Source organism: Pogoniulus pusillus, chromosome 5 (genome assembly GCF_015220805.1).
Source record: "Pogoniulus pusillus isolate bPogPus1 chromosome 5, bPogPus1.pri, whole genome shotgun sequence".
NCBI lineage: Eukaryota > Metazoa > Chordata > Aves > Piciformes > Lybiidae > Pogoniulus > Pogoniulus pusillus.
In genome coordinates, this window is record NC_087268.1 from 26,998,867 (window position 1) to 27,021,994 (window position 23,128).

Consider the following 23,128-nt stretch of genomic DNA (forward strand, 5'->3'; position numbering starts at 1 on the left):
ATTGGAATGGGCTGCCCAGGGAGGTGGTGGAGTCACTGTCCCTGGAGGTGTTCAAGAAAAGCCTGGATGAGGCACTTAGTGCCATGGTCTAGTTGATTGGATAGAGCTGGCTGCTAGGTTGGACTGGATGATCTTGGAGGTCTCTTCCAACCTGGTTGATTCTATGATTTGATTAAAATTATGAAGCTGCTGACTTAAAATTTGCTTGGAAGAAAGAGATGGTCTGAATAATCTGGTTACTTAAGGGAAAAAAAAAAAAAGATTGTCAAACTGTGTTTTATTCAGGTATTCTCTTATTCCTGGATTTCAGAGTGGGGAGCACTGTTGAAATCTTGTAGTACTGACAAACCACCTGGACATGATTTTTTTTTTTTTCATTTGAAATAAGTTGATTAATAGAGTTACTACCACAGCATACTTTTTTAAAATAGTGTACTAAATTATTTCAAATGTCATAAAAATATTTTTCTTTCCCTTTACCGTTGAACATTGATAATTCAGGAGATCCAGTCGTGCCATTTGCTGCCAGAGTTATGACAGCTGACCCAGTTTCAGTCATGGAGATAGCCATTGGATTTATAGGTTTCATTATCTGTCTCATTCTTGTTCTTGTAAGTTATGAATCATAGAATCAACCAGGTTGGAAGAGACCTCCAAGATCATCCAGTCCAGCCTAGCATCCAGCCTTGTCCAATCAACTAGACCATGGCACTAAGTGCCTCATCCAGGCTTTTCCTGAACACCTCCAGGGATGGTGCCTCCACCACCTCCCTGGGCAGCCCATTCCAATGCCAATCACTCTCTCTGTGAAGAACTTCCTCCTAACATCCAGCCTATACTTCCTCCAGCACAGCTTGAGACTGTGTCCCCTTGTTCTGTTGCTGGTTGCCTGGGAGAAGAGGCCACCCCCCAAGAGTTCCTTACATTCCTAGTTGAGGCACCTCTCGGTTGCAATATGACTACACAATGCCTTTTATAGCAACTAGATGAGCCATTGTTAGTCATTTTCTTCGCTCTAGTATCAGTACTCATGTCAAGTGGGAAGAATTACATGAACACAGTTGCAGTGGTAGCACATCAAAGTGGGCAGAAGGAAATTCACACCCACAACATGGGTATGTTACACCCACAACATGAGTATGCTAAGTGTACGCTTTTCTCTGTCAAACAAGTTGGCTACATCTATACTGGTAAACTAACAAGCACCCTGCCAGGAACCTGTGTGTCACTGTGCCTACCATGTCAGTATTGTGATGCTCCTTCTGAGCTTTGGCCTCTGTCACCAGGCCTTCTCCCAGGCAATGCCAAACAGACTGTGGGCCATGGTCTGTTCCCACAGGCACTTTGGATGTGACCAATTTTTGCTGGGAAGAGAATGGAAGAGAATTTGGCTGCAAAGTGAACCTTTCTGTCTGGAAATGTCTTTGTCCTGTTCAATTTCCTAGTTTAGACTAGGCCTTTATTCTAGTGATTAAAAAAAAAACACAAACTGTCAGGATTTGTCATTTTCTCATATATTTGATGAGTGATCTACCATTCCTTCAGCTCTTCTGTAATCACTGGTTTTGTTTCAGTGAGCTAATTGATAAGGTTCTTTACAAAATGTTTACCTTATGTAAGAGGAGCAGTTTCCCCAGAAGACCAAGTTTAATCTGCTTGTACAAAGCTTTATGTAACTGAGGCTCTATTTCTGCTGCTTTAGATATTTGGCTGTTCATGAGTACTTACGTTCTTTGTGGATCACCTGGAGTCCATGCAATGCTTCAGGGGAGTGCTAGCAGTGGAGAGAGTTGAGCAGACCATAGCACCTGAGATGCTCCCTGATTCTTTGGGCTTTTACAGGTTTCTGGGTGGCCCAAATCCAGCAGCCATCTCTTTGAGATGAAGGGACAACATTGTGCCTCAGAGGTTTGGCAGCAGTCGTTGGGCAGCAAGGGTTCTTGAAGAATAATTTCTTTTCAAATTGTTGAGTACATTTGCAAAGAGGGTTCTACATTCCTGGAAGCAGAGCTTGGACTTTGGCACACTTGCTCAGAAATGGAGAGCTGGGGAGCAGGAAGAGAAGACATTAATGGCCAAACTCTCCCCCTGCTTTAGTGATACAAGTCTTGAAATGTTTAATTTCAAAGAGAATAGTACTGCCTGCTTTTACATATATAATCACAAGAGGAAAACCTTGCTGTCTGATGGCAAAGATTCAAAGGCAGAAAAAAAACATGTGTCTGACACCAGGTTAATTTAAATGTAATGTTTTATTTAAGGTTTCCATCTCTATCACCGATTACCAAGACTCATGCCTGAAAGCTGCATCTTAATTGCCATTGGAGCACTAGTAGGAGCTATCATCTTTGCTTCTCATCACAAATCTCCACCAGTGATGAATACAAGTATCTATTTCTTGTACCTCCTTCCACCCATTGTCCTGGAGGAGGGTTATTTCATGCCAACTCGCCCATTCTTTGAAAACTTTGGATCCATCTTGTGGTGGTCTCTGCTGGGATCTCTGCTAAATTCATTTGGAATTGGCCTCTCCCTCTATGGAATCTGCCAGATTGAAGCCTTTGGCCTGACTGATCTGAACCTGCTGCAGAACCTTCTCTTTGGCAGCATGATTTCAGCCGTGGATCCCGCGGCAGCTCTGGTAGTTTTTGAAGAAGCCTCTGTTAATGAGCAGCTTTACATGATGATTTTCGGAGAGTCATTGCTGAATGATGGCATAACTGTGGTGAGTTTCTTTCCACTCCTCATCTTCCCCACCTTTGGGTTATTGTGGCTTGTAGCATTATTAGGCACAGGACAAGAGCATCTCTAAGGGAGATTTGGTTTATGATTACCCAAGTAATTTTAATACATTAAAAGATTACATGTTACACTAACTCATTCAGAAACATATTGTTTTAGAGCTGCTGGAAGAGGGAAGCATACACATACACATTGGACATGACATCTTTTGCATTCACTGAAATAAATGGATAAGCTACAGCTGATTTTTCTAATAGGATCCATGTAAGACTTTGGAATGTTCTTAACACAGTGCAAGCAAAGAAATGGGAAACAGTACTGCTTAGTGTGGCCAGCAGGTCAAGAGAGGTGATTCTCCCCCTCTACTCTACTCTGGTGAGACCCCACCTGGACTACTGCATCCAGTTCTGGAGTCCTGATTACAAGAAGGACATGGATGTGCTGGAGCGTGTCCAGAGAAGGGCCACTGAAGCATCTCTGCCATGAGGACAGACTGAAAGAGTTGGGGCTGTTCAGTCTGGAGAAGAGGAGGCTCTCAGGTGACTTTATTGTGGCCTTTTAGGATCTGAAGGGGGACTATAGAAAAGCTGGGGAAGGACTTTTTAGGATATCAGGTAGTGACAGGACTAGAGGGAACGGAGTGAAGCTGCAGGTAGGGAGGTTCAGACTGGACATGAGGAGGAAGTTCTTCACCATGAGAGTGGTGAGAGCCTGGAATGGGTTGCCCAGGGAGGTGGTTGAGGCCCCATCCCTGGAGGTGTTTGAGGCCAGGTTGAATGAGGCTCTGACCAGGCTTATCTAGGGTAGGGTGTTGCTGCCTGTGGCAGGGGGGTTGGAGCTAGATGGTCCTTGAGGTCCCTTCCAACCCTGACTGACTCTGTGAAAAACTGAAGGCAAAAATGGGTAACAATGCAGAAGACTCTGCTTTGACACATACCCTCTGTGGAAAAAAAATTAAAAAGGAAAACCCAGCAACCAATCACCACCTCTGGAGCTGGAGGCCACCGTCTTTCCTCCAGCCCTTTTCTAGGAATTCCAATCCAAAAGCCACCAGTTACTTTGCGTAACTGTTTCTGTCAGTAAAAAAACATCTGACAAAGGTTTAGGTTGGCTGTCCTACCTCAAGCATCCAGAAACAATGCATCTGGTATAAGAGAGTTTTAGATTCTGCTTGCAGTTATTTTTTTGTTTGATTTTTTAAAAGGTTTGTTGGTTTGTTTTTGTTTTGTTTTAACTTGTATTTTGTTGCTGTTGTGAGTTTTCTGGATGGTTTTTTATTTCAAGTTTTTTTTTTTTGGGGGGGGGGGTTCTTTTGTTTGTTTGGTTTGGTTTTAGATAGGAAAATGTTTTTACAGAGCTCCTTTTGCTGGTACTTGCCCCCTTTTCTTAGTTTTGCTAAAACTTGGAGGAAATTGAAACTCTAGATGTAAACCACAGTTGAGAAACGGACTTAGAACATGCCTGGTGTTCAAGGACAAAATTTCAATCAGGAAACGAATTGCTCAGACAGCAACAGAACTACTCCTGTGCTACAAGTTAACTGCGGGTTAAGGAGTTTTGCTAGATAAGATCGATACAGAACTTAAGTCACAAGAATCTAAACCACATAAAAACTATTCAGATGCAATTGTGCGTTAGGTACAGCGTAACGTGGACTTGTAAAATCTGCACAGAGTTCATTGCTGACAAGCTTCATGGGAGATGTGCAGCTCGTGACTAATGCAAAAAGATGAAAAGGAAAGAAAGTAACTTCTTGCAGCCACAGCTTCCTCTTGGTGAGTTAGATATGTAGAGCTAAGGGACAAAAGTTACTTAGCCTCACATGCAGATTTCTTATGTGTTATAGATGTAATGAAAAAATTCCTAATGCATTTATCACTTCCACTTGTCTTTCTGATTCCTTCAAGTGTAGACCTGAAAAAGTCTGAAGAGCTTGTTTCACCCTTTTTTGACTGGCTCCTTATTTTGCCTTCCCTTTGTTATCAGCTTTTATTTATGTCGACCCTACTTGTGATGCTTATATGAGCTTTCGGTCAGAATCCTGTTACAGCATAAATGTGTAGTGAGAGAAAGCCTTTAAAAAGAGTGGTATTTAGGCTCTCCTCAGCAGCATTAGGTGTCTTAGCAGAAACTGCTGTTGTACAGCAGAAGCTGGGTTGTACATGGGGAGTGTTTGCTGCACCTCTGTAAGATCCCTTTACCCCAAGCACCCTCATCTTTGAGAGTCTTCTCACATCAGCTATATTGCAACCACTTTGTCATTTCCTGCATGTTCAAATTTTCAAAGTCTCTACTTACCTTCCTGTTTGAAAAGATTGAGGTATTTGTCACCTGGATGGAGCCCAATAGGATACCCACCTTGCTTTTAAAAAAGCTTTAAAACTGTTTATCTCAGGTGCCTTATCTCGACATTTCCTCTTGTTTCTCTCCTACCAGTTTCGTCTGAGTTAACTCTGTGTTTAAAAAGATAATATCACTCAGATATATTAAGCTTTATTTTTTTACTGTTTAAATACAAATATCCCCTGGCTGTTTCCAGTCTGCTTATCAGCTTGAATGTTTTTTTTTCCCAGCAGGAAAAACTGGTATGAATTTTGCTGAACTTGTGTATTACATTTGAAGCAACAATAGCTCCCTCTCCTTTGTTTAGTTCAATATCCTGGTATGAAAAAAACAAAACAAAACCAGAAACAACCCCCCCCAAAAAACAAACAAACAAACCAGACTGTGGTATTAGAATGATGATTCAGGAGTTCTGCCTTTGACTTAAGGGGCTAGAACAAACGTGCATAATTCACCATTTTTATCACAGAATGTCAGGGGCTGGAAGTGACCTCAAAAGAGATCCAACTCCTCTGCCAGAGCAGGATCACCTATCACACAGGAATGCATCCAGGTGGGTTTTGAATATCTCCTGAGAAGGAGACTCCACAACCCCCTTGAGCAGCCTGTTCCAGTGTTCTGTCACCCTCTCAGTGAAAAAGCTCCTCCTCACGTTTACAGGAAACTTCCTATGACTCAACTTCCATCCATTGCCCCTTGTCCTGTCATCAGGCACCACTGAGAAGAGCCTGGGTTCATCCTCCTGACACTCACCCTTCACATTATTTAGAAACATTAATGAAGGTCACCTTCAGTCTCCTCTTCTCCTAGCTAAAGAGCCCCAGCTTCCTCAGTCTCTCCTCATAAGAGAGATGTCCCATTCCCTTCATCATCTTTGTGTCTCTGCGCTGGACTCTCGAGCAGCTCTATGTCCCTCTTGAACTGGGGGTCCATTTGTACCTTCTCTCATACTACTCAGTCCCCAGGAGTTCCAGCATGCATCATGCATTAGTGGAGTCTCACAGCCCTGTTCATCACAGCGATGGTGGTAAATTCAGTGTAGATGTAATTGATTCTATGACTCTGATTTTGCTATAAGTGTTTCAGGTATCTGAAGTTGTGCTTCTGCACATACACAGGCCATTTCTGTCTCAAGGGAATCTGAGCACCTGTGTGCCTTAAGAAACTGGGTATTTTCCCTGACTACTTCATCTCCAATATTTGATTTTAGAAACACTGAGAATATCTGTCTGTCATGCTGTACTCAAAAGGAAGTTTCAAAGACTGTTTTCTCTAATGGTGCCCACTCTTCCTTGCATGCAGTTAAAGAGATGCACAATGGAGAGCCAAGTAAAACTAATTTCTTCATTTGAAGGGGATCTGAAATTAACTTTCTGATGTCACTGAGGAAGACTTTGACCACTAGGATGTATAGGTACTAGGAGGGAGCATGCAGACGCTTTCTGTTCTGCTGTTGAAGTTGACCAACTGTGTTTAGAGTGCAATTAAATGCATGTGGTCAGAAAGAGTTGTCAGGGTGGGAAGAAGGAGTAATTAGGGCTGCCTGTGCTGGTGGTTAAGGCAGTTGCTTGAAAACCTGTTTTCAAGTGCTTCTGATGTGGACGGTATGTGCACGGCTTGTGCAGTATAAACAGTTAAAGCAGGGACCAGTCCCTGGGGAGGTCCCCTGTGGGCAACAACATCACACTTTCCTTGGCTTTAACAGCCACCCAGTGGTACACCACTGTATGGTAATGTTACCTCAAATACCCCAAAGCATGGCACCCTCAGAGTTGTTAAATGAGGCCAATTATCAATCCATATCTTCTTTTTGAGTGAACTGAGGCATTCTAAGTTGATTCATATTTTCCTGCATATTAAAAAACAGTAGTCCATTGACTGACAGAAACACTGCAATTTAACTTAGCCAAGCAGCAGTTGCATGGAGCCTGACTTGTATGATGCAGTGCAGGATGTTGCACAGAACAATTTACTCACTACAAAGCATGTTACAAAACAAATTTTTTTCCATCACTTACACTTTAATGCAAATTCAGGGATATCATATGGACATTTTAGGACCTAGGGGAAAAAAAAAAAGACAAAACCACACTAAGCCATTTGCTGATAATTTGTGTTATTCATAAGTCAATAAACATCCATGCCTTGGTATCATTTATAAAGAATCACAAGTCTTAGGAAGAGGTTGAGGTCTGCGAGAAGAGGAGAACAATGAAAAGCTCTATGGAAGGTATAGTAGTTTATTTGTTGTGGAAACATGAATCCTCTTTTCTTTATCTGCCACTGAAAAGCCCAGCTGCATACATGGTCATCAGGAAAAAGCAGCTCTGAGTATTTTCTCACCTGAAACATTTTGTTGTGCATTGTCCATCCCTCCGAAAGGCCAGCAACGAGTCTCATGGAGAACAGGCTGTATGACAGCTCAAGGTCATATGCTCCCAGCAGCAATTTCAGATTAGATAGTAGCTGGGGAATAATTATTAGCCTAATGAGCTTGACTCTTCTACCTGCATATATCTGCTTTAATCTTCTTAATAGACATTTGGAATTAACTATATGAAGAAAACCAAAGAAAACCAGATAAGGCAAAATTATATTGATCCGCTTTGTGTTTTTGAACTACTGCTTTGGTGCAGCAGTTTTGGAGAGCTGGTGTCTTTAGATGTTCCCCAAATTCTCTTGAAAACTGAAAGGTGAATTTCATGTGCTATACACTGCCTGTAAACGGATCAGACAGGACTTAACATTAACTGACTGTCAACAACCTCTAAGACCTTCTTATTACTACACCATTCAGTAATATGGAAGCTTTCTATTAGTTTCTAAAAGATGGATGAAAGAGGAACATATTGAAGACTTTTCATTAAAAATTTCTACAAAAAAAAAATTATTGATAACAGAAGCATGCTCTAAAATAAATTATCTTTACAGACCAAATTATATTATGTAGTGAATTCAATCATTCTTCTAATCTGACATTATTTCACCCTCATTTTTGTAATTTCAAACTCTCCAGTCAAAACATATGTGCAAAGGGTCATCAGGCCATACAGAGTGGCACAGCTTTTGGTTCCCACTTTGAGCTTGACACAGAGCTCCTGGGGGGGGAGGTTAAATGTTATCAAACCTATAATACATGAGGACAGAGAGGCAACGATTTTCCCTTCCCCTCCTCTAGTCCCCTCCCTTCCTTTCTTTTCCCAGAAAGTTTAAAAGACCAATAATTAAGTTTACCTTCAGAAAACAAAACAAGCATGAACTTTTTTTTTTTTTCCATTTCAACTGCATCATACCCCAGAATTTTACACTTATTAGGTAACTATCCACTCTTCTTTTTTCTTTTTACTACTTTACAACTTTGTTCTGAGACTTGTTAAGAACCAGTTGTGATTGGAACTTCTACATTTCTGAGCTATTTAGAACAACACACACATTCCTCTATGAAATGAGTAAGGTTCAGAATGATGTTTGACTTCTGTTTCCTTGTTTTCACACGTAGGTTTTATATAATATCTTCATCGCCTTCATCCAGATGCACAAGTATGAAGAAATTGAGTCCATTGATATCTTCGCTGGCTTTGCTCGCTTCTTTGTGGTGGGGCTGGGCGGCATGCTGTTTGGCATCGTCTTTGGATTTGTTTCAGCGTTCATGACTCGATTCACCCACAATGTCTCTGCTATTGAACCCCTGCTAGTCTTCATGTTCGGCTACCTGTCGTACTTGTCTGCTGAAACCCTTTACATCTCGGGCATTCTGGCGTGAGTATCCCTTGTGGCTCTTTGGATGCCCTCCTGAAGGAAGGTTTGCTCAAGATTTGCATGATACAGGCATTTTCAGGTTCTCTCCTGTAGATCTGCAGTGGATGGTTTCTGTAAAATACAGTGGTAATTAGGAAAAGCAAACCCACAGCCAGCATAGGCATAGATGTACTACTGAAGAGTTCACATCTCCTCTGAGTTTAAGACTTTTGTCTGCTGTAAAAAAATGCTGGAAGCTGTGGGTAAAGTGACTGGTGCTGTCACCATCAGGCTAATACCTGTGATAAGACCAGGAGTGTGGGAATGCAGAATGCAGAAGAGTTGTGGGGTGCGGGTGCAGGAGAGCTGTGGGAATGGAGTGAAATGACAACAGGCAGATCCTTGTAATAACAGACTTTGGTTCTCACATGCAGCTGGCCACCTTATCTCAGAAGGGGCTGTTGTGGAGGCAGAGAATTAATGTGGCCAAGTCAGGAATGTATAGAAAAATACAGTTATTTTATTTGCCTGAAAACCTGCCCCCAAAACTATATACAGAAATTAATTTCGTTTTAATTAGCAGATTCAGTTAGGTTGATAAGATCTACAAGGATACCATAGGTAATTTGACTAGTTTTGAAGTCAGAAGTTGGAAAAGGCGGAGATAGTAAATGTTAGCATTCCCACTAGAAGCTGGCTGGGCCAAAGTTACTCACAGGTGAGCCAGGCTGGCTGAAAAGAAGGGCGGTCCACCTGCTTGTCCCCTCCCTCTCTTTCTGAGGCTGTCCAAGGGTCATTAAGGCCTACTGAGCCTGCATAAAGGGTGCTTAAGGTGGGAAGCATCCTTCGGAGCAGAGCGCCCAGGGCTCCTTCTGCAGAATCGATCCAGGCAGGGGAGAACTCTAAGGTGGGAACCCTCAAGGTGGGAAGTACCCCAATATTTGCACTCTTCCTAGACAAAGAGCAGAGTTACCACTGCCTAGGCATCAAGACCACAGCCAATCCCAGCGCGGGCACTGCATGGGCACCCCTCCTGCGGGAAGGGCCCCTTGCTCCCCCCGTCACACCTGCAGGGCAGGGGCAGGGGGGGGAACAGGTCTTTTTGCGCCTTTTCCTCTCCCATTCAAACCAGAGAGGGAGAGGAATTTTGGGGTATACAGGACCCCAGGACAGGGGTAGATAATGGACCTTTACTAAGGAGAACAACAAGGCGTGTATGTATGCAGAGGTGGTGGGTTGTCCCTGACTGATTATGCTCATGTGTAGGCATGTGCTCTACTGGCTGAGGGTATATATATTTTGGGCTGTATGTAATAAAACTGGCTTCTGTACAATTCACACTGAATCATCTGGAGACCCTCATGGCTAGCCCGCCACCACATTGGTCCATGGGCTTGTTTACTGTGGTCCTGCAGTAAGCAGAGACAGCAGGCAGCACGGCCTGCAACACAGGAGAATGAGAGAATGATTTGATAATCAATAATTTTATCTGTATATACATTTTAAGAAACATCACCATCATATTACAGGAGAGATGAAAAGTAATGAAGATGGAAAACATAGTAAACAATGTCTGAGTTCTTGCTGTTTTTTGCGGCTGTGAGCATCAGCTCTAACAAAATTTGATAGACTTACACTACATTTGAACAACATCACTGGAACTGAAACTAGGCAAAACCAGGCAACAAAGAACATCAGGCACTTACACATACACTCATGTACAAGGACATTTGCAATCATGTTTTGATTTGATCAGTATTGTCCAATGCTGCTATAATGCTTGGGACTTCTTAAAAGTGTTGCAATGGCATGGATGCTCGCCACAGAGAGAAAGCTGGCAGATTTATCAACTGGAGTAAATGTGGAGAGAGTGATTGTTTTGGGCAGAAAAGAGGATTGCAATGGGAAAGGAGTCAGAGGGGGAATGAAGGTCAAAGTGAGAGATTCTGTGAGAAAACTGCTGGCAATTTTCAAAGGCAAATTTCAAAGATACCACACCAAACATCCCCTCAGGAGGGTAAAGGAATGGGAACCTGATAGTAGTAAATGTTCCAGGTACTGCTGCTGCTTTCTGCAGTTCAGTGCACTTACCTCCACTTGTCAAATCCTGATTTCATAGAATCATAGAATAGGTTGGGTGGAAGGGACTTTTGAAGATCATCTATTTCAACCCCCTGCAGTGAGCAGGGACATCTTTAAGTGAATCACATTGTTCAGAGCCCCAGCCAACATGCAGCTGAATGTGTTCAGGGATGAGACATCTACCACTTCTCTGGGCAACCTGTGCCAGTGTTTTGCCACCCTCACTGTAAAAAAAAATTCTTTCTTATATCTACTCTTTTTCAACATATTGTTCTAATGCAAGTACTAAAAATGTCTCCCAACCTTTCTTATAAGCCCTCTTCAACTATTGAAAGACTGTGAACAGGTCTCCCTGGAGCCTTCTCCTCTCCAGGCTCAACAATCCTTACTTGTTTGCTTCAGAGAAGAATTTGCTTTATAAAAGCAGCCTTTGCAGGATGGTCTTGAGAAGCAATATTTGAATGTTTAACCATATTAAATAAGTATATGTTTTTCTCAACAAGCAGACAAGTACTGCACTATATTTCATATATCTAACATATTTGATCTGATTGAGCTGACTGGTGACTTTAAGTGGACTTACTATGTAGTAAGCAGTAATACCATATGGACTCTTTCCTACTTGTGCTGCCCAAAATTCTTCTCTGCCTATTTTTCACACTAAGCTACACAGCTCTTTACTTCTTTTGCTTCTTATTTTCATTGGAGTCTTGAAATTATTAGTTTTAAAAAAAGTTAATATAATTGGGATTTATTATTTTTACTGCTTCATTAAGGAAATTATTGTTTGTTTTAGGGGTGGGAATTTATTGTCACCTTTCTGAATTATTGGGGAATTCATTCACTTTTCACTTGGATCATGGAAGTCTATTATGCATATGTCTCTGAAAGTCAACAGTATTAAACATTAATGCCTCATGACCTTGTCTCAAAATGTCCTAGGACCTGCTAAATGTCTCAGCTCCACCAGGGTACCCTTGAGATTTCTTCAGGGGAAATTAAATGAGTACAAACTAGATGAAGGGTTATTTAATCAACAGCCAGCATCTCTGAATTCACAAGTTTAGAAAAATATCATCACAAGAAGCCCCAAACTGTAAAATCTAATCAGTAGAAACCAGGTATGTGATAGAACATGCTACTAGCATAGCATCCAATCTACCTATTACCCATAGCTATAGAAAATTAAGGGGGAAGAGGAAAGCCCTTTCAGTAGGGCTGCTCCTAGACTGCTGTTAGATATGACTGTTACCAGTATCTGTGCTGGGTTGCTGATGATGCCTCCAAAGCAGGCTGTAGTCTTCATTAACAGTGAAGAGGTGGGAAATGTCCCTTTGCTTCCTTAGGAACATTGCCCACACTCTGTTGTAGATAAAAGTGAGGAAGGACACCTCTGTAGGATATCTGAATTTCCCCTTGCTGTACAGCATGGGCTGCTATGAGTAGACAGTCAAAGAAGCTTGCCTGGCCAGCGAGCTGGCAGGGAACCACCAGGAGCTTTGACTCCAGGACAGAAATACCACCATGTTCTTTCACTACCACATCAAAGAGGTAGATCGCAGATTATACCTGTCTAGCCAATCCATCTGCAGGCTGGTACAAAAGTGACTTGCTCTTTGTTTGAGACTCAAACATTTGGTGCTTGGTGGTTGTGTCTTAGGCATTCAGGATAAAATGGACTTTGAACTGGAATGTGATATCTTTGCTTCCTCGTCAGAAAGGCTGACTGGTTTGCTTCCTTTTTCCTATATGCAAAATGGATTTGTAAAGCTGAGTGAAGATGTTATTCTATGCTAGGAAATAGGTGACATTAGTGGAGAAATGAAGTGCTTCTTGACATTAGGAAGGTCAGAGGCTGGTGATGGAGAGTGTGGGCAATGAAGGTTGAGGTTGTTCTAAAATGAAAACAAAAGGAGTTTGTGGCTGATCTCTGGTGTTTTGCCTGATACAGGATGACAGCATGTGCAGTGACAATGAAAAAATACGTGGAGGAGAATGTTTCCCAGAATTCCTATACCACAATAAAATATTTCATGAAGATGCTGAGCAGCATCAGTGAGACTCTGATTTTCGTCTTCATGGGAGTGTCTACAGTGGGGAAAAACCACGAGTGGAGCTGGGCCTTCGTTTTCTTCACTCTGCTCTTCTGCCTCATTTGGCGGACACTGAGTAAGTCAACTTCTGCAGACAACCTTCTCTGCATCTCTGAGAGTAACTCTCTGATGCAAAGGTATGTCAGAAGAGTTTGTGCAGGCTGGATTGAGAATGAATTTACTAGGCTTATGTTACTGATAAGTTAATTTCACAAATCTACACAGGTAGAAAAAGAGGGGGAAATCCTCCAACAAATCTGAGCACTAGTCTCTAAATACACACTTTATGTTAGGTGAGAATGGAGTATCTTAAACAAAATTAAAATATGACTACAGTTATGCCTACATGAATGCTTATATCTTAGTGAACTATAGGTCCTTCCATAAATGAGCTTCATAATCATTTAATAGGACATTGTTATTAGCTAATTAGATAATGTACATCACCACAGTTCTGATGATATAATGCTACAGGTCTGTGACCGTTTGGGTGTTCCTCGCACCCCCACACTTTTAGAAATGACCCAGACTAAACTCAGCTGGCTCTGAAAATACGAATGAAGCTTATTATTTACATCTGGCACAATATACAAGCAGATATTTACAGTATATACAGCTATATACAGAAATATACAAGATAAAAGGTAATACAGAAGCACAACTCCCCTCCCAGAAACCTGAGTCCCCAGGAGGGACTCTCAACCACCCCTGCACCTTCCCCTTGCCCCTCTCAACCTTACCCCAGTCCCAAGAAACAATTGAGGCTCGGCCAGAGGGTAAAAGCAAAGGTGGGTTAGTCCAAATGGAAGGGTGTGTTAGAAAGATGCAGCTCAGTCAGCAGCCCAAGCAAGAGTGAGAGAAAACGGCGAGAGTGTTATCTAATGTTTTCATTTCTTCCTCCCATACTCCTTAGCAAGACGGTGAGGGAAGTAGACATCACCACTGTTTTCCTTTCACAGCCTGTAATCTAGTTTTTCTCACCAAAACATTCCAGCTAGCTTCAAACTAGCACAAGGTCCTGGGCTAAGAGTGTCAGAGGCATTGAAAACACAAAGGCAGGCAAAAATTAGCACTGATAGATAGCTGAACAGGGACTGGTCCCTTCCTTATACCACACTGAGTCCACCCATGCTATGCTACTGCTCCTCGTGAGTTAGATGTGAAGTTTTAAACTGTTAGAAAAGAATATCAGTTGGAAAATATTCCATTTCTACATACTGTTTCTCCTCATTCTTGCAAAGGCCTCTTACTCCTTACCTTGTGAGACTGGGATTCCTCCATCGTGGGCAAAGCACTTTATAAATGATGTCACACAAGCTATGGAGTGCAGCTTCTCCTAATGTCCAAGATGGGTTCACAACAACACTGAAAAAGAAGCACTAAGAAGGCTGGTGGTGTTCTGGGAGGCAGTAGCAGTCCTGCCAACTTCTTGTATGAGCTTCTCTTGTGCCTCTCAGTGAATTTACTGCAACTGTGGAAGTAGAAAGGCAACACGTTGCCATTTTCTCCTTTGTCATCCAGCCAAACACCCTAGTTGCAATATGAAAAGGAATCACTTTCTGGGCCAGACTTGTCATCTAGTGGTGCCTTGAACAGAGCCTGAAGGAGACGCTGATTAGGGAACTCTTTGAAGCCAGGCCACTTTCTGAGCTCTGTTCAACTTTTACTTCCTCAGCCTCTACAGTCACTGTGTTAGGAGTATGAGAGGGTACAGTCTTTGCCTAGGTTATACAGAGTTCTGTTTGGGCCAGTTGCCTGTGAATTCTGCCATTGTATTCTTGAACCAGAATATTCTGCATTAAGTTAAGTTACAGCTGCTGCAACAGAAAGTAAACAGATATCCTGGAGAGGTGATGAATTATGGAACACACTCTACTCAGATGCTGTTATTTGTCATTTAAATGTAATTTAAAATATGGGTAAATGATGCTTTTGAAATAAAAAATGCTTTGGAAGTAGTACACATGAGAGAGTGAAAAATACAGTTATACAGATGACCTTATTTTTCACAGTTTTTAACTTCTGAGTGCCTGAATTTACCATCTTGACAATATTCTGAGTTTTGTTTTGTTTAGTTTTAATTCAGTATGGTTTTTCAGAGTAATTTACATTTTAAAAGAAAATATTCCATGAGATAGCTTTGAATGAGTGCTGAAATTAAGGCACCTGCCTTGGCTAAGTCAGTAGGTTAGTTCCCCCATGCTTCATTTATAATCAAACAAGACTTCTCTAGGTCACCCTGCAGGGCAGAAATCTACATTGGGCAGCATTCCCAAACTTTAGCTCCAGTCTCTATTCGCTTTACATACAAAGCCTAGGTTAATCTCTGTGTATTTACACTGCATCTGCTGGTATTGAGGGGGAAAGACCCTGAAGGGAATGGCAACAAGGGATTGAGAGGAAAAGAGAAGTGCTAGTTGCCGGAAACTGGTGCATGAATCAACAGGACAATAAGCTTAGTCCTCCCTGCCACTCAAAAAGAAGGAAGAAATGTCTGAAGATGTGGAAATGGAGGGTAACTTTAACTGCAGTGACCATAAGACTGAATAAGAAGATCATGAAAGGGATGAGCAAGATGCTAAGCAGCAGAATTACAGCCCTGGACTTCAAAGAACAGCTTTTTGCCACCTGAAGTGGTTGATAATGCTGGAAGGGAATTGGCTTAGACTTCTAGGTTCAAAATACTGGTGTAGCTGGTGGCTAATGGCATCCCTCAGGGCTAAGTACAGGAACCAATACTGTTTTAATGTATTGTTAATGACCTAGAGGATGGAATGGAGCGAACACAGAGCAAGTTTGTGGCTGATATCAAACGGCAGGGTGTAGCAAATATTCTGGATGGCTTCCATTCAAAGGAACCCTGACAGGCTGAAGAAACAGACTGACAAAAAGCTCATTAAGTTCAGAACCAGCAAGTGCAAGGACCTACATATGGGTTGGAATAAATTCACGTGTCATTATACGCTTGGAATCTAGTAAGTAACTCTGTAGAAAAGGACCTGTGCTGGCAGACATGTTGAATGCATGCAAAAATTATGTCCTTGTGATAAAGCAGGCCAGCTTTGCCTTGGACTGCATCAGCAAACACGTAGGCAACAGATCCAGTGAAGTATTTCTTCCCCTCTCTTTGCACTGGTGGAAGTGTGTGCTGTCCCCAGTGTGCACCAGATGCAAGCTAGTGCATGCAAAATTCTGATTAGACAATAGGAACCCTTTTCTTAACATGAGAGGAATCCAATTGCTGTAACAGTCTCTTAGCTCTCCCTTCTTAAAGGTATTTAAACTGTGACCGGAGCTTTGAGCAACTTGACCTGGTAGCTCTGCTTTAAGTAGGGATTTCAACTAGATGGCATTCAAAGGTCCTCTCCAGCCTACAGTAATTTGAGTCTAACATTTGGCACCATCAGACATCTGAGATTAAGGAGTTATATTTTAAACCTTTCGCATGCCTTATCCCACAGTCAAACAAACACCAGAGCAGGATGACAGGATGAAGTTTTGACTCTCAAAGACCATGCACGTTTCAAGACTTTTGACTTTTAAGCCCGGGAGCCCTGGAGGAAGGCATTTAACCAGAGGGAAAAGAGGAAAGGGAAACCTGTGAAAGTTCAAGCACATGAATGTGAACAGCTCACTTATATAGCAATGACACAAGTACTCAGCAGTAGAGGTGATATAATTCTTGTGGATAGGGCTCTAAGATTTTTTAAAGCTTACTTTCAGAGCCTGTATTGGAATATCCTTTCAAACAAGACAGAAGAAGTGCTCTCCTGATACAAAAGTTATGTCACTTGCCACATGTCCATCCTTCTCTCAAACACAAAGGGGAGTGCTAGAGCTTTCCAGCGAAAGGCTGAAACATTTTCTGCTAAATTTGCTTGTGAAAACGATTACATCGTTTTTGCTGAAGCTTGACTAAAGACAGTTGGCCTGAGGGTGATACCTCACACACACAGTTTCAGTCTGAGTAACTGATGTCTAGCATAGTTAGAAGCGATCAAAGTAGGTCTTACATAAAGTAGTATCCAGTAACCTACATAACAAGATATTGCTACTGGCTTTAAGTATAATAATCCACTGAGTTTCTCAGTCACAGCTGTGTAAAATAACAAATAATTATCAACATTTGTCATCTTTTACTTCAGGAATATAACCATTTCCATGCAAAATGTAGGATACATAGTTCTCACGGAACATAAAGAAGATTAAGAGTGAATCAAGCAGATTGCTCAATGTATAACGAGAAGGTGCAGTCCTCACACAGCCACAAGCTGATTAATTTTAGCTTTTATTAAAAGGAAAATGTATTTTAAGAAATAAACAGAGAATTAGAGATACAGTAAGCCAGAGGATTACAATTTAAATGCTATTACTCTTTGTCTTTCAGTGAAGCTGTCCAGAGGACTTGTTGGTAACACAGTGTTCAAAGACTTTGATGAGATTTTGTGCAGAAAGTAAGAAACACTGCAAGGAAGAGCTCTTATCCAGCAGTTGGTTTTGCCTCCAGAATATTTTGGAGAAAGTCTCATTTCTGAACTGCATAAGTGAATTTAAATCCTGAAGCAGTTAGTTAGGTGACTATTTAAAACAAAACAGATTCAGCAATTGGTTCAAGAGAAAGTACAAGAACTCAAATTTGGGGAAAAAAAAAAGTCTATTAACAACTACCTAAGTCAAGATGTTTTTCTTTAAATATTTTCCTTTTCTCCTTGATTATTAGTAGTTGTGTCTCTTTACCTTTCCAGGTGTATTTGCCCTCTTCTACGTCAGTAACAAGTTCCGAACATACCCCTTCACCCTCAAAGACCAACTCATTATTTCTTACAGCGGCCTCAGAGGAGCCAGCAGCTTCTCTCTTGCATTCTTACTTCCAGCAAATCTCTTCCCAAGAAAAAACCTGTTCATTACTGCTACTCTTGTAGTTATATATTTCACTGTGTTCATCCAGGTAAGTATATTTCTTAATGGATTGCCTTCAAGTACTGGAGGCAACTGAAAGCTTCACGATGAAGGTTACATTGAATTTACTCTTAAATGTGGCCAGATTTAGCACTCCACTGTGTAATGTAATTACTCTTTCAGAGCTTTTTAGGTATTATTAAATACCTTTTTTTCAGAAAGTCTATACTGAAAATTTATGTCTTTTGAAATATTCAGGAAGAGGAGACTTTGTGTCCAAATTTAAGAAGCATTTTAGCTTCATATTTCAGCACAGAATTGTTCTCTAGTGGTGGTGTATCTCAAACAGAGAAGGATTTTGTATTTTTTGCTTTCATCTTTGAGACCAAGAAGTGACAACGGGGCACTATGCACTTATGGTTAGGCATTTAGATTCACCAGAGTGTTTCAGAAGAAAAAACAAACAACACTTTGTTTCTATTTTCCATTTTAAATGCTTTTCTGTAATGCAGTTAAAAGTTGGGAAGAACTGAAAATAGTTTATGAGTGAAAAAAACCCCACAAATTTATTTCTGAAAACGTTGAAGTAAGAGGTTTCAAGACTGTAAGAATCTCATGAAAAGAATGTTTTCTTTCAAGTGAGTGCTGTTTTGAAGAAGGCTGGCAATGAGTCATCTACTCTATGCAGTTAGCACTTGTCAATAACTGCAATCTTGCTTAAGGAAAAAAATATGTACAACTTTTAAACGTTTTTGAGTCTTAATCCTCTTCTGTAACTCTCTGTACAAGCATCATATATCTCTTCTGTCTAAGATACAGCTTTCCTAATTGACTAAAATGAAATCCTTTCACTTTCTTTCTGTTATTTCTAGAAGATAACAAACATTTCATCTCATTGTTCCAAATGCAGGGAATCACAATTGGACCACTGGTCAGATATCTAGATGTTAAAAAGACCAACAAAAAGGAGTCTATTAATGAAGAAATTCATGTGCGAGTAAGTTTTTTATATCAGTAGCTGGTGTGCTAAAAAGAAGAAAAAGGATGTTCCAAAAGAGCTGGACAGAGAGAAGCATTTAGTGGCACTGGCATTCAGTGAATGTGGACACTGAATGCTTTTAACATTTGGAGGAAACCCAAGGCATAATCTTCTGAGATAAGATGTCTCATTTATATTACAGTGACTATCAAATTATAACAACGTACCGCAAGTATCGCGGTGTAGCAAGGCCCTTCTTAACGCTTGAGACCGTGGGAGGACAGAAACACAGAGGCAGTATTTACAAGATATAATTGTCATCCTTCCTGTCTAGATTCATCAGACACCTTTGTTGCCAGCTTTTGACTGGTTCTAAATATTTTCATAGAATCAACCAGGTTGGAAGAGACCTCCAAGATCATCCAGTCCAACCTACCCCCCAGCCCCATCCAGCCAACCAGACCATGGCACTAAGTGCCTCATCCAGTCTTTTCTTGAACACCTTTAAAGTCTTTAATCAAGTTTATTCAATTGAAATTAACTGAAAATTTGGTCCGCAAATTTAGCTTCAAGTTATTCTGAGTAATGATCTTTTCCCCTCTCAGATATTGGCTTTATCTCTCAAATTGCTATTGCATAAAGTAACTGAAAGGTTCTCAAACTGAATTAACGAGGCTATACAAAATATATATACACACTTTCATATGCACAATAGGGAATATATTTGAAATTAACAGAAATGCTGTGCCTTAGAATTTAGCATATGCAGAGACATTGGCAAAACTAGAGCATCTCAAGTTATTTGAAGTACATGTAATTCTTACTATTTCAGCCTTTAGATTTTACCTTGAAAGCAATTTTTGTTTAAAAGCACCACTTACAGTAATGCCTATGTAAGAATCAGCCATTTTGCTGCTTCTGTAATGATAGAAACACACAAATGATGACTGAAAATCCTGGTAGTTAATAGTGATGGAATTACCAGTTTCATGAAAATTAAAAAATCCTGAGAGGATTTGTTGTCCAAAGTAAAGGCTGAAGTCACATATGGAAGGGAAGCTTGAATCACAGAACCAAGAATTTAGGTTTTTGGCCTCAGTAGACAAAGAGGATCAGGCAATTTGGATGTTCAGTATCATTTCTCATTCTACATAGTCCTTTACTTGGGCCTATATGTTGCTGGGTAAGGTGAGATGATAGCAGCCTGACATACTTGTCTCCTCCCTTTATGTATTGCCACTGCAGCTAGGAGTAGGAGCTACTGCAGTGAGATCTTTCCACTGATCTTTAGAGATGCTTTCAGAATTAATTCACACTCTCCATTAAAAAAAAGTAATCCTCAAAATCTCCTCAACCAATGTATTTTATCCATATTTGTTTCTCTAGTTGATGGATCACTTTAAGGCCGGTGTTGAAGACATATGTGGACATTGGAGTCATTATCAGCTAAGAGATAAGTAAGTACCTCTTATGGCAGCCTAGTATAATAAAATAACTTATTTATCATCTGAAGTACAGTAAGCAAATAGAATGGTAAATCAATATTGTTTCCCATAAATCTAAAAGAGTACAAAAATATTTGAGACATGCAATATCTCTTTTTATAAGTGAGCTTCTGAGTAACTACTATCTGTTGGGGGTGCAGAGTTCATATATTGCCTGCTAAATCCCTTCTGCACAAACAAGCAGAAAAAAAGCCTTCTAAAAGAAAAACATAACATGAGAACTCATGCTGCAGACATCAGCACATGCACAGAGCTTTGGCAAAAACTTTATACCCAAAGTAGTGAGCTTTTAGGTCTGGATGCAGAACAGTCGATGTAAAGTGTCTGTGCTTCGCTGTAAAGAGTCTGTGCTTCACTGAGTTTTGCTGTAAGCCTTCACAGCAGATACGGTACTTTGATGAATACAGATTTGATAACAATTAGTTACCCATCCTTACAGAGCTTTGAATTCAGTGATATTTAGAGTAAGAGCACTGAGGATAATTGTTGAATTTATATTAGCATAAACAAACTTTCAATCTGGCCTTCACTTAGAAATGAAGGACTTGTGTCTTCTGTAAGCAGGATGACGTGGCTTTGTAAAGTTTTTTGGCTATTCCAGGCACTGCTCAGAAGAGGTGGACCTGCCATTCTGAGCTGCTGTTCCCATTACCTTTTCCCCAACAGAACCCTGTTGATAGCCACCACAGTATGTGAAGGGAAGTGTGGTGAGACACTAATCTTCATTTTCCATAAACATGTGCTATGATGCCGTGAGCTCACACTTACCACTAGGACATGCCTTTACTTTTCTGCTGGAACTCTGTCTCACCTTGCAACACTGCACCCCAGTAACACAGCTGAGAGTCTGCTGGGACACGTGGCAACACATTTCATGATGGAAATTAGGAGTTGAGAGAGGGAAGAAGGTGGCTGGTTTGCACCCAATTCTTGTCCCAACAGAGAATAGCAATATATCTAGAGCACACACCTCAACCAAGAAGCTAAAATGTCCTTTTGACTATCATAGTAAATAAACTAAACAAGTTCATCTTGCAACCTTAGTTCCACTGAAATAGCTGCTTTTCCACGCTGGTGAAAAAATGTTATTTCCTCCTATTTCACGTCTTCCCAACAGCTATGAAATGAGAACTTTGTGGAAACTTGTATAAATGTACTGTTTCACTTCAGGGTCAGATTCAAGCAACACTCTGTATGTAAAAACATGTAAGATGATTGTATTTTAACCCATCTAGGTATTCCCTAGATTTCATCACTTTAAAGATATTTAGCATATGTATATCAGAATTAATTACCTAAGTGATGACACTCCAGGAGGCTTTCTGTTGCACAGAAAAACGTATAGAGCTCTAATCCCAGTGGAAACATTCGTGTGCCTCTCTCTGCTATTAACATACAAAAACTAGCTTTTGTTAAGAAAAAAACATCCAAACTGTAGTGCTTTTACTAGCATTGTGGAGCACATTACCTTGCTGTGGTAAACTGCTTTTTTTTTTTGGAAGAAATACATAAGATCTGCTATTCTGCTAAACATCTGCCTGAAGCACATACCTGTTCCAAAGTGTGCACAGACATTCAAATTCAAATTATGGCACACATTAGCAATATTTTACAATCTGCAGCATGCAAGCACATAGAATTTTGTGGTCCATTCAATCTCCCTGTTATTCAGAACACAAAGAAATGTATTTTCTCTGCTCTAATTGTCAGGATTCAAAATTATCAGCAACATAATGGGCCCAAAGTACTGTAACTGCTGGGCCATTTAGAGCCTCATTCGTGGCTGGCTGAATAGGCCAGGATTACTGTAAGAGCAGCTGCTGCTGTTATGCCCCACTAGAATACACCATTTGTACAAAAGCATGGAGACTGGCCATATTCTTTGCCGTCAAATGTGGCAGAGTTATATGCAAACACACACCCAACTCTCTTTTTCGCTCTGATTGCAGCTTGTTTCTTTCTTTTGTCTGGTGGGCTTTGCAATCTCTGTGGACCAGTAGACCATGCCAAATGTCCCCTTAAAGGTCTCCACTGACCAGGCCTTCAGGAGTCCACAGGTGCCTCCCATTTGGATTCAGTTTTCTCCACTGAATTATATATATGTGCGCACTTGAATGAAGATTAGTTTGTACTGCAGAAATAAACACTTCCCCCCCCCCCCCCCCCCCCCCCCCCCCCAATAATACCTCTTTTCCAGGTTTAAAAAGTTTGACAATAAGTATTTGAAGAAAATCTTAATCCGGGAGCACCAGCCCAAATCCAGCCTTGTATCACTGTACAAAAAGATGGAGATTAAACTGGCCATCGAGATGGCTGAGAGCGGCATGAAAGTTTCAAAATCATCTGCAGCTTCTTTACAGTGAGTAAAAAACCTTTTGCAACATAGAGAGAGTTCCTGATCCTTTGCAGAGTAGAGAGAAAAAGGAAAGGAATAAAAAGGAGCAAATAGCCAAATGATTTTATGATTTCAATAGAAATGCAAGAAAGAAGAGACAGCTTTGAAAAGAGAAGTTGCTGTTTTGCGTTGGCAACTTGATGCTCATTGTATTTGCACTTTGGCTCTTTGTTCAGAGAGCAAAAATTAAAACCAGGGGCATTTTCCCTGCTTCTCTTCAATGATGAGCGATTCTGAAGAAGAATTATAACTCAAGTGCAGTAGCCACTCTGGTTACTTCAATTCACAGCAGTGGTTCAGTGTGGTCATACTCATCACTTATCTGGCCAGTGGTTGTTTCTGAACACTGCTA

General features: G+C 40.9%; 1 protein-coding gene across 1 annotated transcript in view; it reads left to right on the plus strand.

Moving 5' to 3' along the window:
• Window positions 1-23,128, plus strand: part of SLC9A4 (solute carrier family 9 member A4) — a 37,137-nt gene that overhangs the window by 1,196 nt on the left and 12,813 nt on the right. The window contains exons 2-8 of the mRNA XM_064143615.1: window positions 2,262-2,725; window positions 8,585-8,844; window positions 12,857-13,074; window positions 17,744-17,946; window positions 18,808-18,894; window positions 20,263-20,333; window positions 22,579-22,740. Of these exons, the coding sequence (XP_063999685.1) occupies window positions 2,262-2,725; window positions 8,585-8,844; window positions 12,857-13,074; window positions 17,744-17,946; window positions 18,808-18,894; window positions 20,263-20,333; window positions 22,579-22,740 (1,465 nt within the window). The remainder of the gene's footprint in view (window positions 1-2,261; window positions 2,726-8,584; window positions 8,845-12,856; window positions 13,075-17,743; window positions 17,947-18,807; window positions 18,895-20,262; window positions 20,334-22,578; window positions 22,741-23,128) is intronic.